Genomic DNA, 18,923 nt, shown 5'->3' on the forward strand with positions numbered 1-18,923 from the left:
GTTACCTGATCTACTTGCATTTTAAGAAAAGAAAAACTACAGTAAGCTGAAAAAGAAGTTTAACACTTAAAAATACATTAAAAGGGTTTCAGGAAGTGGCTGTGACTTAGCCCATAAAAATATTAATACTAATATTTGGCATTTATATACCGTTTTTTATCTTCAAAGGACTGTAGAAATATTAATCAAAGTGCTATGGGCCTGATTTTCAGAAGAGCTCAGCCACTGATTTCACCTGGGATCGTGAAGTGCTCAGCACCTCTGAAAGCCTGGCCCAAATTAATCTTACTGTTTTCAAAGCAGACAATTATGCTGCACTTTGCTTAGCTTGTTCAAAGATTTAGTGGAACAAAAGCTTTCAAGGCGATGCTTTGAAGAAGAAAGAAGATCTGCAGAAAACCAGCCCTGTGAACTGACTTAAGAAACGTCAAAGAATTAAGTTAATCTCAAACTTGTCCAGTGTCATCAGTGGTATGTACTGAAATAATAATGAATGGGAGACTGGTGCATTGGGTTCCCATAAAAAATTGTTTAGATTTATCACAGGCTGTCACCTCCTAAGAGGAGAGGGCAAGAGCGAGATTAGGTCAGCGAGAGGGAGAAAGTGAGAGCACAGAGAGAGCAGCAGCAAAGGCTCTTAGTGATCTAAGCTGCTCTTTGGTATCTGAGCTTAGACTGGAAAGGCAACTCTTGCAAGCAGCAGCAGCTTTCACAGTATCCTGGGGAGGAAGGGAATCAAGGAGAAGACAGAACTGTAGGAGGAAGACACAATATACAGGTGAGTTCTAAGCACCCGGTGCAGAATGACGAATGAACTGTGATTGCTTGCATATGGTAGGAACAATTGATCTGGGTTACTCCTAGTTGTCTTGACATTGAACAAAAGATAATTGGTGGTAGCTTCTGCTAACCTCCTCTTCACATTAAGGGAGAAAACTCATGGACTCCTAAATATCCTTTGTAAAGCCACCAAGTTCACAGGGGTTTCTAGGGTGCAAGTTGGGTGCAATGGGCATGTGGCTGGGAGCGATTCGCTGTCTAGTGATTTATTTATTTCTAACCTATTCAGTTATTTCTGGGGTGGGTGCTGGGGTAACGTTCTGGCTTTGGATGAGGGCTGCTTTATTCCTCTGTTAGGATGCTGATTAAAGATGGACTTTGCTGGGGAAATACAAATTGCAGGAGTGGGACTTGAAATCTCAGGGACTGGATTCTTCTGGCACTTTTCTGCTCATAGCAGATAGTGGCTCTGTTTGGGCCAGGCCAAGTTCAGACAAGGCAGCCCTAGAAAGATGTAGAAAATAACATTCAATCCAAAATGCAGGGAAAGAGAAAACAGATGGGACTTCACTGTGGATTAACTGGATTCCAGGTGATTTTCTGCAGCAATTGTTTCAGCCATGGACTCTTAACATGGTGCGGTAGGAAGGTTAAAATGCAGCCTTTCAGGCAAGGACTTTATTGCATATTTTGTTGTTGGGAAAGATCCTTAGCTGGAGTTGTTTTAATATGCTAAACTGGGGGGTGGGTCAGGGAGGTGTGGTGGTAGTTGTAAAGGTTTCCGTTAATGCATTGAAAAATATGGGGAAAAGCTCAGTCCTTGACATCAGGAATTCCTTATTGCACCTGGATTTTATGCCACATTATTTTAATATAAACAGCAGTGTTTTATTAACCCCATGGGTTCCTGGCAGTAGTGCATGCAGCGTGGTTGGGAACGCCTATTGCCCTGATGCTAATTTTAGCTAGAGTGAGAAGACATCCAACAAAAGCAAGGACCATATAGGGTCATACAGGACCAGTGGTGCTGGATGCATTTCCCAAGTCCATTAAGGTGCAAGGCAGGTTAAAATGTCATTTTCTTTACCAGGCCTGGGAGAAAGGGGAGGGTGGCTCTGACAGTGGGTCAGGGTTTCATTAATTACGTCGCTGATGAGACCAAGTTATGGAAGGAAAGGGTAAGCGTGATCCAATGCTGGCCAGCCAGGAGTGGTCAGGGCTGGGCGTTAGCAATCACAGGGGTGGGGCATGAGTGCCGGATTGATAAGCAGCCAGTGCCCCATCTAAACCATGGATGGAGTTGACAATCATTCCCAGTCAGACATGGATGAAAACAAATGATGTTGAATGAGGGAATAACAAGGATTCGATACATTGTGAAAAGGGCAGAGGCTAATTTACAGCATGAGAACTGGGTACTGCTACTCCTTGCAGTCGCTAGGCCTGATTCTAACCTTCTCATGCTGAGCAGCACCTTAATCAGTTGATGGCAGTCGGACTAATCATGGCAGTATGATGAGATCAGAATCTGGCCCATTGCTGGTGAAAGTGCCAGACTGAGAGTCAAATTGTCAAACTTTGATGTCTTCAATTAGGCCCCTAAATCCATATTCAGACATCTGAATTCCAGACCTAATATTCAGAGGGGCTGAGCATCCTCCACTGAAATCAATAGGAGCTGCAGGTAGTTGGCACTTCTGCAAATCAGTCTCTTATTTAGGTGTCTAAATATTATGGATGAAGGGGCCTAATTTTAGGCACCCAGCTTTGAAAATGTTGGCCTGAAGTCCTCTGTCCACAATCTGAGTACAGTACAGTATAAAGAGCCTACAGGGTAAGCGTCCCTCAAACCCTGCACCCTATACGACGTTCTCAAAAGCATCTCTTGTAGGTGAAAGTAAAGTTCAGTCTGTATGGCCAATTCAGTCCTTAGCCTCTGCAATGAGACTACCAACAAGGTCGCTAACTTACGCAAAGGACATTTATCCAGCCGGAATGAGACGAAGATTGAGACACTAGTTTAGTTAATGACCACAAGGGAAAATGACTTTGTCATTACCCAACCATCGCTGGATTTGAGCTGGTGAAACAGAAGAAACCTATCCTAGTCTCAGTGCCCACAATGCTCTTTAGCCTTGAGTGATATAGTTCTAATATATTTCTATGTCTCAAAGATATATTAGAAATGGAAAAGGTGCAGAGAAGGAATGGGTTACCTAGGGAAGTGGTGGAATCTCCTTCCTTAGAGGTTTTTAAGGTCAAGCTTGACAAAGCCCTGGCTGGGATGATTTAGTTGGGAATTGGACCTGCTTTGAACAGGGGGTTGGACTAGATGACCTCCTGAGGTCCCTTCCAACCCTGATATTCTATGATTCTAAGGATGACAAAAATGATTTATGGTATGGAACAGCTTCCCTATGAGGAGAGAGTAAAAACACTGGGATTATTCAGTTTGGAAAAGAGACAACTAAGGGGGTTAGTTAGATAGAGGTCTACAAAATTATGACTGGTATGGAGAAAGTGAATAGGGAAGTGTTATTTACCCCTTCGCATAACACAGGAAGCAGGGGTCACCCAATTAAATTAATAGGCATCTGGTTTAAAACAAACAAAAGGAAGTACTTCACACCACACATAAGAATGGCCATACTAGGTCAGACCAAAGGTCCATCTAGCCCAGTATCCTGTCTTCTGTCAGTGGCCAGTGCCAGGTGCTCCAGAGGGAATGAACAGAACCGGTAATCATCAAGTGATCCATTCCCTGTCACCCATTCTCAGCTTCAGGCAAACAGAGGCTAGGGTCACCAACCCTGCCCATCCTGGCTAATAGCCATTGATGGACCTACCCTCCATGAACTTATCTAGTTCTTTTTTGAACCCTGTTATAGTCTTGGCCTTCACAACATCCTCTGGCAAGGAATTCCACATATTAACTGTGTGTTGTATGAAGAAATACTTCCTTTTGTTTGTTTTAAACCTGCTGCCTATTAATTTCATTTGGTGACCCCCCCTACTCACCATAGTGGAACCCACTCTCAACTTGTAGTAATTGTTGCCGGGGATGTTGTGAAGGCCAAAACTATAACTGTGTTAAAAAAGAATGAGATAATTTCATGGAGGAAAGGTCCATCAATAGCTATTAGCCAAGATGAGCAGGGATGCAACCCCACGCTCTGGATGTCCCTAAGTCTCTGATAGCCAGATCCTGGGACTGGATGACAGGGGAGGGATCACTTGATAATTGCCCTGTTCTGTTCATTCCCTCTGATGCACCTGTCAATGGCCACTGTCAGAAGACAGGATACTGGGTTAGATGGACCATTGGTCTGACCCAGTGTGGCCATTCTTATGATGGAGGGTTCAGTGTAAATAGGAGCATCTAGCAAACATCCAATCCATATAGCCCTTAAACATACGTTTCTTTCTTTCTTTCTTTCTTTCTTTCATTTTCCATCTGTATTTATGGGGTTCTAATCACTATAGTGTCTGGGTAGATTTTGAGGGTGGGATATTGAAAGTGATCTAGGGGATTTGGACACTCAGTTCCCATTAATTGTCCAAATGTCTTAGGTGGCTTTGCAGATCCCACTCTGAATGTTTTTTCAGTCCTCCCTGATATAACATTGTCTTCTAGCACAGTAATCCAGAGATGAATATGGCCCTGTCTGTCACTAGAGAACCACGGCCGAAATGTGTGGTCCCACTCAGCCAAGGCGGGGGCATGAGAGCAGGTCATGCATCTAGCCTCATGTTCGATGGACAGGGCTGTGAGCCTTGCAGAAGTGTCAGTTCCTAAGTTTCTATGCATCACTTCTCGCAACCCTCTCTGGGCAATCCAGGTCTGCTGTCGCAATGTTCTGGAAGGAGTCCGGTCCGGCCCTCATCAGCCTGAGATGGTGAATTCAAGATGAGCTCTTGAAAGGGAAAGGAGTTAAAGGCTAAATAGAGGACCCAGAAGAATCTCGCCTCCAATTAAAATGTTCCATTCAATTTAATCCTGAGATGATGCAGGAGATGAGATGCTCTCTCGGGGCAGTTGTTTTCCCTTGTCCTTTCACTCACTTCTCGCTGTGGTGGGGGCACTTGCTCCTATGGAGAATGCATCCTCTCCTCATTTAAACCCCTGACCGCTGCTGAATGCACCAGACACCACCCTGACATTTTGTGGCATTTCAGTGGCATGCCAGCACCACAAGGGTTAACAAGACTATGGGGAGTGGGGGTGGAAAAAAGCCTTGAAATGGAAGAAGGTCAGTCTCTTGGAGGGTTTTGCTGCATCACAGATGGTTTTAAATTATCAGCCCATCTGCAGAAGGTGTTGTCTCCATTCCTTCCCCCAAAAGAACTCTGGTAAAACCAAGGCTGGAAATTGATACCTCTTATGACCAACTGTCTGACTAAATGAAAGAGCCCCCTGGTAGTTCAAGCAGAATCCCTACCATAACTCGTAATGGGGGTTTGGAATAAATAGCAGCAGGAGGACCCTTTTCAGCTAGAATCATACCATTTATGGGGGGAGCATCTACTGGCAAATTAAAAACCTGTTAGATCTGGGTGCTAGGAACCCCTTAGCTCCACTGGCTAAATAAAAGTACTAAACAAGTACTAAACAAGCTAAACAAGTACTCCTGTTCTTTTTGTAAATAAAAGTGATTACCCCCACTGGTAAGGCAGCTGAATTCCAGCAATGGGTAAAAGCCCATTAGAGAGGAAGTATGGGCCGGAGCGAAGGAAAGCTAGCGAACTTCCACAGCTTACATGAACAATCATGGTCTGTGGAAGGGGCTTGTGTGGCATCAGACGTTATTATTCATGCTAAGGGTAAAGGCAGCAGATGAACACAGAAAAGTAGCTAGGCTGCCAATGTCCACTGATACTGAAAGCCAAGAGACGATGACTGGGCAATAAAAAGGTATAAAAAGGGGCCATGGAAGTGGCTGCTGGAACACAGCCTTAATTCCCAAGGAATAAACAGGATATATTTTCCAGCAGCATATACAGGGCCTGATCCTCTTCTCACATACCCTGGTGTAACTCCACTGTCCTGGGTGGAGTTATTCACGATTTATACCATTGTACATGCAGAGTCCGGTCCATAGAGTCTGAAAACTGGCAGCCTTTTGCCCCACCAACTGGGAAAATAATGTCCTCATTTTCTTCTTTGTCCCCATTGTTTTCCTATATTGTGAGCCAGGGAAACACAAATACTGTCAGCAGACACAGCTAATGCTCATGGCCAAATAGAGGGCACGAGGGAAGAATGATGCTAGGATTTCACGGTCATGTTTTCCACTTTAATTTGTCTTTTCAAAATAATTTGGGGAAAGTGCCGATCTCTGGCCCTGGAGGGGGAATGCCTCCATTTACCCCAGAAGAGGTGCTGCTGAGGCCCCGGCAGGGCAAACTTTCTCTGCCAGGGTGCCTCACCCCTGCCTTGGAGAAAACCCATCTGGGAACTGAAGGAAAGGTTGCTGTTCATGGCCCTTTCAGTCTTTGGTCTCTACAGTGCGAGTGTCAGCCGGAGTGGTGGATTTTTATCATGTGCTCCCTTCCCAACCCACTTGAAACTCAACGGAGATTGACCAAGCTCTTCTAACATAGGCCACCAAAGGGGACCCAGACACCTAGAGGTAAATGGCTCATTACCTATTACCAACTCCCTGAGCGAGCTTCTCCCCATGGGGACTTTATTTTAAAGGAAGCAGCACAAAAGGAAAAGAAAATTAACATTACTACCATCCAGAGTTGAATGAACGATGGACCCCCGGCTGGGCTGGCTTGACTCTTTGGTTCTCTGTGCATTGTGCTGCCATGAGGAGGTGGCTTTGAGTCCCGTACTGCCCAGTTCCACTTGGGCTGGGAGCCTTGCAGAGGTTCTGTTGCTCCTGAGTGATGCCTTCCTAGCCAGCAGTTGGAGCAGAATTGGCCTACTCAATGCAAGCTCTTTGGCCTGGAGAAAGGGTTGCTAACCAGGCACAAAAGTGGAGTGGGGAGTAAAAAATTGGGAGAGAAAATGGTGCCCCTAAAGGACAGTGACTCTTCCTGAATTCCCTTTACCTCTTGCCCTCAGTTTATTATTACAGCTTCAGAATAACACAGAGTAGTGATGGATGCTTTTGTGAAGGTCCAAGCCCAACCTGGATCTCAAATTTTGTTGTTTCACAATAAAATGCAAGCGTCCCCATTATTTTTACTAGCCAAATTAAGCTATTCTTCCCAATGAAGTTATGAGACGCACTTGGGGATCATAGAAACGTAGGGCTGGAAGGGACTTTCAGGGGTCACAGTCCATTCCCTTGCACTGAGGTAGGACCAAGTAAAGCCAGACCATCCCTGGCGACAGGTGTCTGTCTAACCTGTTCTTAAAAACTTCCAATGATGAGGATTTCACAACCTCCCTTGATAATCTGTTCCAGTGCTCAAGTATCCTAGAGATAGAAAGTTTTTCCTAATATCTAACTTGAACCTCCCTTGCTGCAAACCAAGCCAATTATTTCTTGCCCTCCACTCGGTGGATATGGAAAGCAATTGAACACTGTCCTCTTTATAACAGTCTTTTATATATTTGAAGACTATTATAAGTTTCCCTGTCAACCTTCTCTCCTTTAGACTAAGTGTGCCCAGTTCTTTCAACCTGAGAACACTAGGCAGCATCTGGGGGAAGGAATCAAGGGAATATGGAGGCAGAAGATACAATGGTGGAATGTTGTTATGTGTGTAAATTGGCTTGAATAAATAATCCGGTTTAGTCCTGCTAACTGCTTGGTTACTTCAGTCATAACATACTGATAGTTTATAAGCAATAATGAAAAAAGCAAGGTGGTGGAGGTGTAATCTGATGCCCGGAGGCGATTCTTTGAGGAATAAGTGGTGGAGGTATGCTAATGAACTAGGCTTTCTCCTCCGGAGTGCTGGGGTCTAGCAACTGAGGATGGGGCAAACTGATGCAAGCAAAATAAGGAAAAGATTTTAAATAGCTTCTGGGTATTAGGTCTTTCCACACACCCCATGAGTTATGAACCTCCCCAAGCAATGAAACTATCTTCTATTTTGCAGGAGAATCCACTAAGCTGTAGAGCTGACCTCCAGAATGACAATGGAAAGCCGGAGGGCAGGTGAGAGAGAACAACAAACCAAGAAACTGTGAACTTGATCTGTGATCTTCATCAGAAATGAGCCAGTCTTGCCTTCTTGTAGTTTGTGTTTAATAAGTGATGTGTCCTCTGTCAAGGAACTATATCTTGCCTTTGCAATGGGATGGACTCACTGGTCTAATAGGTTTTGTACATCTCTGCCACAACCCTTTCCTAGATTCAAAACTCCAACTGATCAGCATGTGGAATTCTGAATAATCACCCCACAATTGGCAATGTCCAAAAGCTTGAATAGCTCCAAAGGAGCAGTAGGCATGATTGCTTTGTCTATGAGGAGATGCGTGCCTGGACAAAAACCTTGTATCTAAACCAGCCGCCTGGCCACTAATTTACAACAGGTCAAATTAAAATCTCTGATCTGAACACCCAGAACTTGAGGAATGTCTAGATCCACATCTGACTGTTGCTGTTCAGACCTCTATTTCTTATTATGAATTATGTACAGTAGTGCTTATGCTTAGAGATCTCAACTGCGAGCTATGCCCCGTTGTACGGGACATCATATATACACATATTAAGAGATGCTCCCTGCCCTGAAGAGTTCACAATGTAACTTGAATTCATGTTAATTTTTTTTTCTCCAGTGAAACCCCGTAAGAAATCTGCCATCCCAGGGGAGACCATCAAGCAGTTTGTTGAAGTTATTCCAAAAGGATGTAGCACGCCTGACTTTGAGCGAAAACCCATCACCCTAACATTACAGGAAGGTGAGATGCTCTTAAGAAACAGTTAATCTCAAAGAGCCAGATTCTAGATCTCAGGCCTTGCCTGCATGAGAAAACTATCGATTTAATTGTCAGTTTTGAAACAGTTAATTCAATACAATTTTCTTGTGTAGCTAAAGCCTCAGTCACGTTGGTATAAGTCTGGAGTAACTCCCCTGATGGCAGTGGAGTTATTATTGCTTTACGCCATGGAAGTGAGATCAGAATCTGGCTCATCTGGTATAAGCGGAGCCATTTGGACTCTACAGCAGGTTGATCTACTTCCAGGTGATCAGAGTAAAATGTTTTACAATAGAAACTTCAGCTGGTTTATTTTCATTTTCCACTGAAGCATTTAAAAAACTCAGTATTGAGATTAAGCCCCCATTAAAGTGAGGGGTGACAGGAGGGCTTGACACCTCCATTTGTGCTCTGCTGGCCTCACTACATCAAGGAGTAGTGTGATGGAGGTTGCAGCAGGGCTGGATTTCTAGTGAGGCACAGTAGGCACGTGCCTGGGATCATCGGTGTTCTAGGGGTTCCTAAAAGTTAAAAGTGGGTTAAACGTTAAAAAGTTAATACAGTCCGCTCTCCTGCTGCAGCTGGGCTCCTGGCCACCCTGCGTGTGGGGCTGGAGTCGGGTGAGCATCTGAGTCAGCCCACCTGGGGACTCTGTGAGCCACAGCTGGGTGGAGCAGCTGCTGAAGGTGCTGGGAGCGTCCCAGCCCCTTCCCAATCTCGAGCGCCCTGCTGCTTCTGCCCTGTGCCAGGGAGAGAGTGGGAGGGGCGTGGCCAGCGCTGGGCTGTAGGAGGGATGGAAGACACCCGGGGTCCGCTCACCATGGAGAGAAGTACAGTCCCTCCTTGCGGCTCACCTGGGGCGGGTGGGCTGCGCCACAGCTCGGGCTGGGAGCACCATGCATGTAGGGTTGCCAGATGTCTGGTTTTTGACCAGAATGTCCAGTCAAAAAGGGACCCTGGTGGCTCCAGTTGGCACTGCCGACCGGGCTGTTAAAAGTCCGGTTGGTGGTGCAGCAAGGGCCCAGGGCTGAGGCAGGCTCCCTGCCTACCCTGGCTCCGTGCAGCTCCTAGAAGCGGCTCCCAGGACCCTGCGGCCCCATGGCGCATGGGCAGCCAGGGAGGCTCTGCGTGCTGCCCGCGCCCCGACTGTTGGCTAAACAGCTCCCATTGGCCGGGAACCGAGACCGATGGGAGCGGAGGGGGCGGCACCTGAAGGTGTGAGGGCAGCGCGCGTAGCCTCACTGGTTGCCCATGCGCCTAGGGGCCGTAAGAACCTGGTGGCCGGTTCCTGGGAGCCGCGGTAAACACCGCCAAGACCCTGCACCGCCTCCTGCACCCCAACCCTCTGCCACAGTATAGAGTGCCCTCCTGCATCCAAATGCCCTCCTGGAGCCGGCACCCCGCACCCACCCTAACACCCTGCCCCATCCCTGAGCCGTCCCTGCACCCCAAACCCCTGATCCCCAGCCCCACCCCAGAGCCCACACCCCCAGCCGGAGCCCTCACACCCCCCACATCCCAACCCCCAGCCCGGAGTCCCCTCTCACACCCAAACTCCCTGTTGGAGTCTGTACCCCGCAATCCCCCTCACACCCCAAAACCCTTGCTCCAGCCCTAATTCCCCTCCTGCACCCCAAACCTCTCATCCCCCACCGCACCCCAGAGCCCACACCCCCAGCCAGAGCCCGCACCCCCTCCCACACTCCAAACCCCTTGGCCTCAGTCTGCTCCTGCACCGCAAACCCCACGTCCCTGGCCCCATCTCACAGCCCAAACCCCTAGCCGGAGCCCTCACCCCCCCGCACTCCAACTTCCCGCCCCAGACCTGAGTCCCCTCTTGCACTCCAAACCCCTCATCTACGGCCCCACCCCAGAGCCCATACCCCCAGCCGGGGCCCTCACACCCTCCCACACTCCTAACCCCTCATCCCTCAGCCGCAGCCCAGAGCCCACACCCCCAGCCGGAGCCCTTCCCCACCACACACACCCCAACCCTCTGCCCCAGCCCGAAGCCCTCTCCTGCACCCTGAACTAGGGTGACCAGAGGTCCCGATTTTACAGGGACAGTCCCGATATTTGGGGCTTTTTCTTATATGGGCTCCTATTACCCCCTACCTCCTAGCCCAAGTTTTCACACTTGCTATCTGGTCACCCTACCCTGAACCCCTCATTTCTGGTCCCACACCAGAGCCCGTACCCCCAGCTCGAGCCCTCACCCCCCTCCCGCTCCCCAACCCCCAGCCCCAGCCCAGTTTGAGTGAGGGTGGGAGAGAGTGAGCAATGGAAGGAAGCGGGATGGAACAAGCGGGGGCTGAGGCCTGGGAGAAGGGGCAGGGCCTCAGGGCAGGGGCGGGGCAGAGTGTTTGATTTTGTGCGATTAGAAAGTTAGCAACCCTACATGCATGGTGGAGGGTCTCGTGCCTTCCCAAGGAGGACGTGTTTATATTTCTTTATGTTTAATTTTTTACGGAAAACATGAATGTCAGTTGTAGGCAGGGGGAGCGTTGAACATGCTGTGTCTAGTGGCGTGTCAGGTGTAAATCTGTCCCTGGGTTGCAGTGTGTGGTATTTACGGGAAGGCCTAATCCGAAGCCCACTGACATCTGAGGAAAGACTCCCATTGGTTTCAATAGACTTTGCATCGGGCCCTAGAGCAGTGTTTCAGATTGTATTTATGGACTCTGCAGAATGTGGCAAAGCCTGTGTAAAGTCCCTAACTCTGCAGGATGGATAGATTTCCAGCACCTTCAGGTTTCACTTTTCTCCTCTCTCTCCATACAATCATGTCACTTGTCCATAGACTGTTGTGCATTTTATAGAGGAATGCAATGCCCTCTAGTGGTGCCCCAGATTTTTACCAGGGCCATCCACAATAAATACGGTCCTTTATTATGCATCCGAAGAAGTGGGCTGTAGTCCACGAAAGCTTATGCTCTAATAAATTTGTTAGTCTCTAAGGTGCCACTAGTACTCCTGTTCTTTTTGCGGATACAGACTAACACGGCTTCTACTCTGAAACCGGTCCTTTATTATTATGCTTAGTTGTATTTGCATAATGCCAGAGGCCCCAGTCATGGACTATAGGACCTTGTTGTGCTAGGCACTGTATGGACACAGAACAAAAAGATGGTCCCTGCCTAGGGCTAGTCAAAATTTTTCAATTGAAACTTTTTTCCAACCGAAAATTGGAGTTTGGACAAAATGAAAACTACCATGGGGAAGGGGCTGCTTTCTGTGAAAAGTTTCCATTTTTTGTTGGAAAACAATTTCTAGTTTCTGGCTGTTTGGGGCTGAAAACTGGAAAAAATGTTTTTCAATAAAAATTCTAACTTTTCTCTGGAAACAAAGACATTTTCTGACCACCTCTACTGTCCTCACATCTACTATGCTAAAGAGACCCTCAGAAACTAGCATTTAGTGGTGACAATTTACTGTCTGTGCTTGGGATAATTTACTGCATGTGTATTGGAAAGATTGCAAAAGTAACCAATGTGTCTCTCAAGGTAAAAAGAAAAGGAGAGAGCTGGGTGGAGTCAGCAGAAGCCAAATGGACAAGATGCTGAGACGATGCAGGGAATATGGCATAACTCTTGTGCACTGAGGATAGGGCCTGATTCCTCAGAAAGGGTTAATGAAAATTTCTCTGTTAAGAGAGCATAAATTCCAAATACTGAATAGAGTTTTTATGCTGGATTAGGGATCTCTCTCTTCTTTAAAATTGTCCTTTCCCTTTATAGCCACTGATGATTGGAATCACTGGGGCTATTTGCTGATGGTGCATCTGCCAGACTGGTGGCCAGACATGGCTAAATAGCAGAGCTCTCATCAGTAGCTGTCTGTGTGTGTGTGTGTGTGTGTGTGTGTGTGTGTATCCTGCATGTTACAAGGTTTCGAACTGAGATCCTTAAAATTCATATGCAACATCCTTAATAGATTATGTACCACGCCCCCCAAAAAAACCCCAAACAAACTTTTTTAACAGAACATTAAGGTTTTTTAACATTAACATGTGGAAAAAAATCAAATTGGGCCTGAAGTGGAACCCCAAATCCATCCCACACCCGCACAAATGGTGTGGTTGAATCCAGATCTGGATCTGAATTTTTAGGATTAAACTCAGTCCTACGAAAAATGCATTTTCTGCCTAGAAATAAAAATTCAGGGAAGAAATCATATTGGTCAGTGGAGGAGTTTGAAAGATACTTTTCAAGTCAGCTTTTTGAAAAGTAGGCAGCTCAACTGTTGCGTGGTCCTATTTTATCCAAGCTCCTGCCTCCTCCCCTAAGTCAGTGGTTCTCAAAGCCGGTCCGCAGCTTGTTCAGGGAAAGCCCCTGGTGGGCCGAGGGATGTGCTGGCCGCCCTTCCCACAGCCCCCATTGGTCTGGGATGGTGAACCGCGGCCGATGGGAGCCGCGATCGGCTGAACCTGTGGACGCGGCAGGTAAACAAACTGGCCCGGCCCACCAGGGGCTTTCCCTGAACAAGCGGTGGACCGGCTTTGAGAACCACTGCCCTAAGTGACTAATTTTTTGCCTCTTTTGAAAGGTAAAATTGCCATGTTCAGGGCTGTGGTTAAGGGTGAGCCCCCACCCAAGGTGATATGGAAGCGGAGCAAAGAAGAAATGAACAATCCTGACAAATACCAAATGTCCTTCAATGGCATTACAAATGAGTTCATCCTGCAGGTAAGGGTTAGCTATGGCATACTGGGCCCAGCATAGCAGAGAGAAAGAGATAGGAAGAGAGAAACCCAGGCTGGGATAGCACGGGGGCTGTGGATATCAACAGAGCTGTGTGGGGAACCCAGGACAAGAATAGCAGAAAGTAGTGCAGCTCAGGATTGAAGGGATCAGCAGATCTCTACAAGGAACTCAGGACTGGACTAGGAGGGGATGTTAGAGGTCAAGACTGGGGTGCATTGGAGGAGCTATGTAGAGTCAAGTTGCAGGAACTTCACCCTGGGCTTTGCAAACTGAATTGTCCCAGAGGAGCACAGTTGTCTAGATGGATCATGGATGGAAGTGAGTATGGGTGGCATTGAATCTGCAACAACACACAGCACTAAAGAAAACAAAGCTTTTAGGAATGTCCTGGGAACAGAAAGAGGATCAAGGATGATACTTTGCAGCTACTTCATAAGGAGATGAGCAACTGGGAAGAGGGAGAGATTCCTCATTCACCACTGCTGCCAGCTCATACTATCTTCTTCTTTTTAAGATAAACAAACTCACTGCAGAAGATACTGATTTGTACCATTGCTCTGCTGTGAATGAGTATGGGGAAGCTGCATGCACTGCTGGCCTCAAGGTCATTCAAGGTAGGACTGGCTGGGTTGTGTGTGAAAACCATCTGATTTGACTTTCACAGACAACAGTCTATGCTGGTGGTTGCTGAGTGCATTGTCCACGTTTCCTTTCTCTAGGAGAGGGAGTATTGTACATACAGGAGATTGGACTTCATCAGTCACTCCTCCTACTTTGGTGATGGATAGAAGTCACCTGTAATAAGAGACAGACAAAGGTTGCTTGTGTGGTTTTTGTATTGGCCCGTGACTCAAAAGCTCCAAGTTTAGTGTCTGGTTCTACTGCAGTCTTCCTGTGTGGCCCTGGGCAAGACTTTTAGTCTTCTTGTGCCTCAGTTCCCCATCTGTAAAATGGGGGTAGTAATATTTCCTTTATCAATTTAGATTATAAGATCTTGGGGGCAGGGACAGCCTCTTCCTATGTGTATGTACAGCTAGCTCAAAGGGGTTCTGATCTTGGTTGGAGCTTCTAGGTACTGCTATAATACAAATTAAAGGAACTGGAACATGAAATTGCAAGCCCATTAGCAAGAATTTTTAATGAATCTGTAAACTCAGGAGTTGTATCATATGACTGGAGAATTGCTAACATAGTTCCTATTTTTAAGAAAGGGGAAAAAAAGTGATCCGGGTAACTACAGGCCTGTCAGTTTGACATCTGTAGTATGCAAGGTCTTGGAAAAAATTTTGAAGGAGAAAGTAGTTAAGGACATTGAGGTCAATAGTAATTGGGACAAAATACAACATGGTTTTACAAAAGGTAGATCGTGCCAAACCAACCTGATCTCCTTCTTTGAGAAGGTAACAGATTTTTTAGACAAAGGAAATGCAGTGGATCTAATTTACCTCGATTTCAGTAATGCATTTGATACAGTTCCACATGGGGAATTAGATGGGGATCAATATGAAAATTGAAAGCTGGATAAGGAACTGGTTAAAGGGGAGACTACAACAGGTCATACTGAAAGGTGAACTGTCAGGCTGGAGGGAGGTTACTAGTGGAGTTCCTCAGGGATCGGTTTTGGGACCAATCTTATTTAATCTTTTTATTACTGACCTTGGCACAAAAAGTGGGAATGTGCTAATAAAGTTTGTGGATGACACGAAGCTGGGAGGTATTGCCAATACAGAGAGGGACCGGGATATCCTACAGGAAGATCTGGATGACCTTGTAAACTGGAGTAATAGTAATAGGATGAAATTTAATAGTAAAAAGTGCAAGGTCATGCATTTAAGGATTAATAACAAGAATTTTTGTTATAAACTGGAGACACATCCGTTGGAAGTAACAGAGGAGGAGAAGGACCTCGGAGTATTGGTTGATCACAGGATGACTATGAGCCACCAATGTGATATGGCTGTGAAAAAAAGCTAATGCGGTCTTGGGGTGCATCAGGCGAGGTATTTCCAGTAGAGATAAGGAGGTGTTAGTACCATTATACAAGGCACTGGTGAGACCTCATCTGGAATATTGTGTGCAGTTCTGGTCTCCCATGTTTAAGAAGGATGAATTCAAACTGGAACAGGTACAGAGAAGGACGACTAGGATGATCCGAGGAATGGAAAACCTGTCTTATGAAAGGAAACTCAAAGAGCTTGGTTTGTTTAGCCTAACCAAAAGAAGGCTGAGGGGAGATATGATTGCTCTCTATAAATATATCAGAGGGATAAATACCAGGGAGGGAAAGGAATTATTTAAGCTCAGTACCGATGTGGGCACAAGAACAAATGGATATAAACTGGCCATCAGGAAGTTTAGACTTGAAACTAGACAAAGGTTTCTAACCATCCAAGGAGTGAAGTTCTGGAATAGCCTTCCAAGCGGAGCAGTGGAGGCAAAAGACATATCTGGCTTCAAGACTAAGCTTGATAAGTCTATGGAGGGGATGGTATGATGGGATAGCCTAATTTTGGCAATTAATTGATCTTTGATTATTAGCGGTAAAATATGCCCAATGGCCTGTGATGGGATGTTAGATGGGGTGGGATCTGAGTTACTACAGAGAATTCTTTCCTGGGTGTCTGACTGGTGAGTCTTGCCCACATGCTCAGGGTTTAGCTGATTGCCATATTTGGGGTCTGGAAGGAATTTTCCTCCAGGGCAGATTGGCAGAGGTCCTGGGGGTTTTTCACCTTCCTCTGCAGCATAGGGCACAGGTCACTTTCTGGAGGATTCTCTGTACCTTGAAGTCTTTAAACCATAAGTTGAGGACTTCAGTAGCTCAGACATAGGTCAGGGGTTTGTTACAGAAATGGGCGGGTGAGATTCTGTGGCCTGCGTTGTGCAGGAGGTCAGACTAGACGATCATAATGGTCCCTTCTGACCTTAAAGTCTATGAGTCTACATATTTACTAATAACTGGGAGTTATTGGGAATCCATGACACCTGGACACATAAATCCAGGCTGGGATTTCCCTGTGACTTTCACAGATTAGAGATCCTGGGATGGAAGACACTTGTATAAGTATTAAAGCTTGTTAGTAGCAACAGAGGGTCCTGTGGCACCTTTAAGACTAACAGAAGTACTGGAGCATAAGCTTTCGTGGGTGAATGCCCACTTCATCAGACGCAAGTAATGGACATTTCCAGAGGCAGGTATAAATCAGTATGGAGATAACAAGGTTAGCTCAATCAGAGAGGGTGAGGTGCTCTGCTAGCAGTTGAGGTGTGAACACTAAGGGAGGAGAAACTGCTTCTGTAGTTGGATAGCCATTCACAGTCTTTGTTTAATCCTGATCTGATGGTGTCAAATTTGCAAATGAACTGGAGCTCAGCAGTTTCTCTTTGGAGACTGTTCCTGAAGTTTTTTTGCTGTAAGATGGCTACCTTAACATCTGCTATTGTGTGGCCACGGAGGTTGAAGTGTTCTCCTACAGGTTTTTGTATATTGCCATTCCTGATATCTGACTTGTGTCCATTTATCCTCTTGCATAGTGACTGTCCAGTTTGACCAATGTACATAGCAGAGGGGCATTGCTGGCACATGATGGCATATATAACATTGGTGGACGTGCAGGTCAATGAACCGGTGATGTTGTAGCTGATCTGGTTAGGTCCTGTGATGGTGTTGCTGGTGTAGATATGTGGGCAGAGTTGGCATCGAGGTTTGTTGCATGGGTTGGTTCCTGAGTTAGAGTTGTTATGGTGCGGTGTGTGGTTGAGACTATGCTTAAGGTTGGCGGGTTGTCTGTTGTTAGTATTATTATTATGGTGGCTGTGTTACCTAATGATTTTTTTTTCTTTTATTTCTTTGCTCTATCTCCTCTCCCAACTCATCAGTTAGTTTCAAGAAAACAAGAAAACCATTCCCCACTGAGCCTCAGGAGGGTAAGTGTGAAGAACAAGAGAGCTATCTATATTATGTTCTATGAATATCATAGGCACTTCAGTTAACCTGCTTGATATTATCCAGCCTGGCTGCAAGAAGCAGAATCAAAGGAGACTGTTAGGGGAAACAAACAAGAAATAGAACAATGGCAAAGAAAAGGTCCCATCAGAGAGAAACAGTGGGGAAGCTAATAATAAGAGAATGTCCACCTGTCTGGCTCCAACTCAGCTAGCAAGGTTTATTTTTCTCAGGCCCACATCTGGGATCAAAGGGGATATTAAACTATTAAAGTCCCTGGCCTAGGAAGGAAGGGGGATTGAGCAGGCAGTAGAGGCTGGGGATGGATCTTTGACGGAGGTAGACAGAGAATGCTTCAGGAGCGGTCTGTCTTTCTCAGGAAAAGGGGTGTCTGAGCTGAGTGGAACTTACCCAAAACTTACAAGAAAAGAATAAAGTTTAGGTAAGACCCAGGTGTATAGGCCTTTTGTTGTTTTATCCCTTTTCTCTGCTTGTTATGTACCTTTGGATGAATAAATAGTGCTTTGATTTTGAAGAAGCCATTTCTGAGTCACTCACAAGCCCCTGAAGAAAAATGGTTTGCAGGTGCCAAGCCCAGTTGGACCTGTTGTGTTAATGTGGTTGGGAAATAAGGGGTTGCCACCCAGAGATCCAGTCCCAGCGTGGTTGCTCGGTGGGAAAGGTGAGAGGAAGACAGGCCTGTCACCTAAAGGGTGCCCTAGAGGGACTAAAAGGGATCTAAAACACAGCTTGCCATTGAGCTGCAATAGTGCGTTTTCAGCTAAATTTTCAGAAGTGGCCTAAGATGTCTCAATTTGGACACCTATTAGTGGAGAGATCCCAAATCAGTGGCCACTTTGCTCCATGGTGGCCTTCGTTTTTCTAAAGCTCTTTTTGGTTCTGTGTTACGTCCAGTTGGATGCCTCCATTTTCACATCCTACCATTTCTTTTTTCTTATAGACCTGAAGAAAGAGTTGCAGGACTTCAGGAAAATGTTAAGGAAGCGGTGAGTGGCCCCGGGGCAGGACCAGTGTCATAAAAGAGGCTTGTTTAGCCTTTGTGGCAGGGGTGACTATCCACCCTTCACAGACCATCCAGGCAACACTACCTGCTTCTGCTTGCTTGGAGTCACCACTTGGAAAGTGCTCTGCTACTGGCTCTGGGGCTGAGGTGCCAGTGCTCTCCAGCAGGAGGCATCTACAGGGTTGTGCTGCTGATACTGTCTTGTATCACAAAGTTTGCCTTGAGGGATCTGTGTCTCTTCTGCTCCTGCATTTTAGCTCACACTGAACTTATTGGGGAAATGGCTGAAAAAGGGTACAGAGACACGTGGCATGTATCTCAACAGTAACACCTCTGGCCAATTAAGGAGCAGCATCAATGTGTCTCAGAAAGAGTCCCATCCGGTCTAGTCTTCATTTGCTGGTGGCTATGACCTCCAAAAAGGGTGGGGATGAAGAATGAAAGAGGGGTAAATTAAGTTGCGGAGGGCAACAAAAATTATTAGGGGGCTGGTGCACATGACTTATGAGGAGAGGTTGAGGGAACTGGGATTGTTTAGTCTGCAGAAGAGAAGAATGAGGGAGAATTTGATATCTGCTTTCAACTACCTGA

At 46.2% G+C, this 18,923-nt stretch overlaps 1 protein-coding gene across 2 annotated transcripts; it reads left to right on the forward strand.

Moving 5' to 3' along the window:
• The first annotated feature begins 453 nt into the window (after nucleotides 1-453).
• Nucleotides 454-18,731, forward strand: LOC117876673 (immunoglobulin-like and fibronectin type III domain-containing protein 1). 2 transcript variants are annotated; one of them, XM_034768962.1, is made up of 5 exons: nucleotides 454-778; nucleotides 7,837-7,895; nucleotides 8,519-8,641; nucleotides 17,242-17,289; nucleotides 18,270-18,731. In XM_034768962.1, the coding sequence occupies exons 2-5, from the start codon at nucleotides 7,871-7,873 to the stop codon at nucleotides 18,317-18,319; spliced, it is 246 nt and encodes an 81-aa protein (XP_034624853.1). In that variant the 5' UTR covers nucleotides 454-778; nucleotides 7,837-7,870; the 3' UTR covers nucleotides 18,320-18,731. The 2 variants fall into 2 exon arrangements, with proteins under 2 accessions (XP_034624853.1, XP_034624854.1); XM_034768963.1 differs by lacking the exon at nucleotides 454-778 and having other exon boundaries at nucleotides 7,738-7,895.
• Nucleotides 18,732-18,923: the final 192 nt, after the last annotated feature.

The sequence above is a fragment of the Trachemys scripta genome, chromosome 4, assembly GCF_013100865.1.
Source record: "Trachemys scripta elegans isolate TJP31775 chromosome 4, CAS_Tse_1.0, whole genome shotgun sequence".
Classification (NCBI taxonomy): domain Eukaryota; kingdom Metazoa; phylum Chordata; order Testudines; family Emydidae; genus Trachemys; species Trachemys scripta.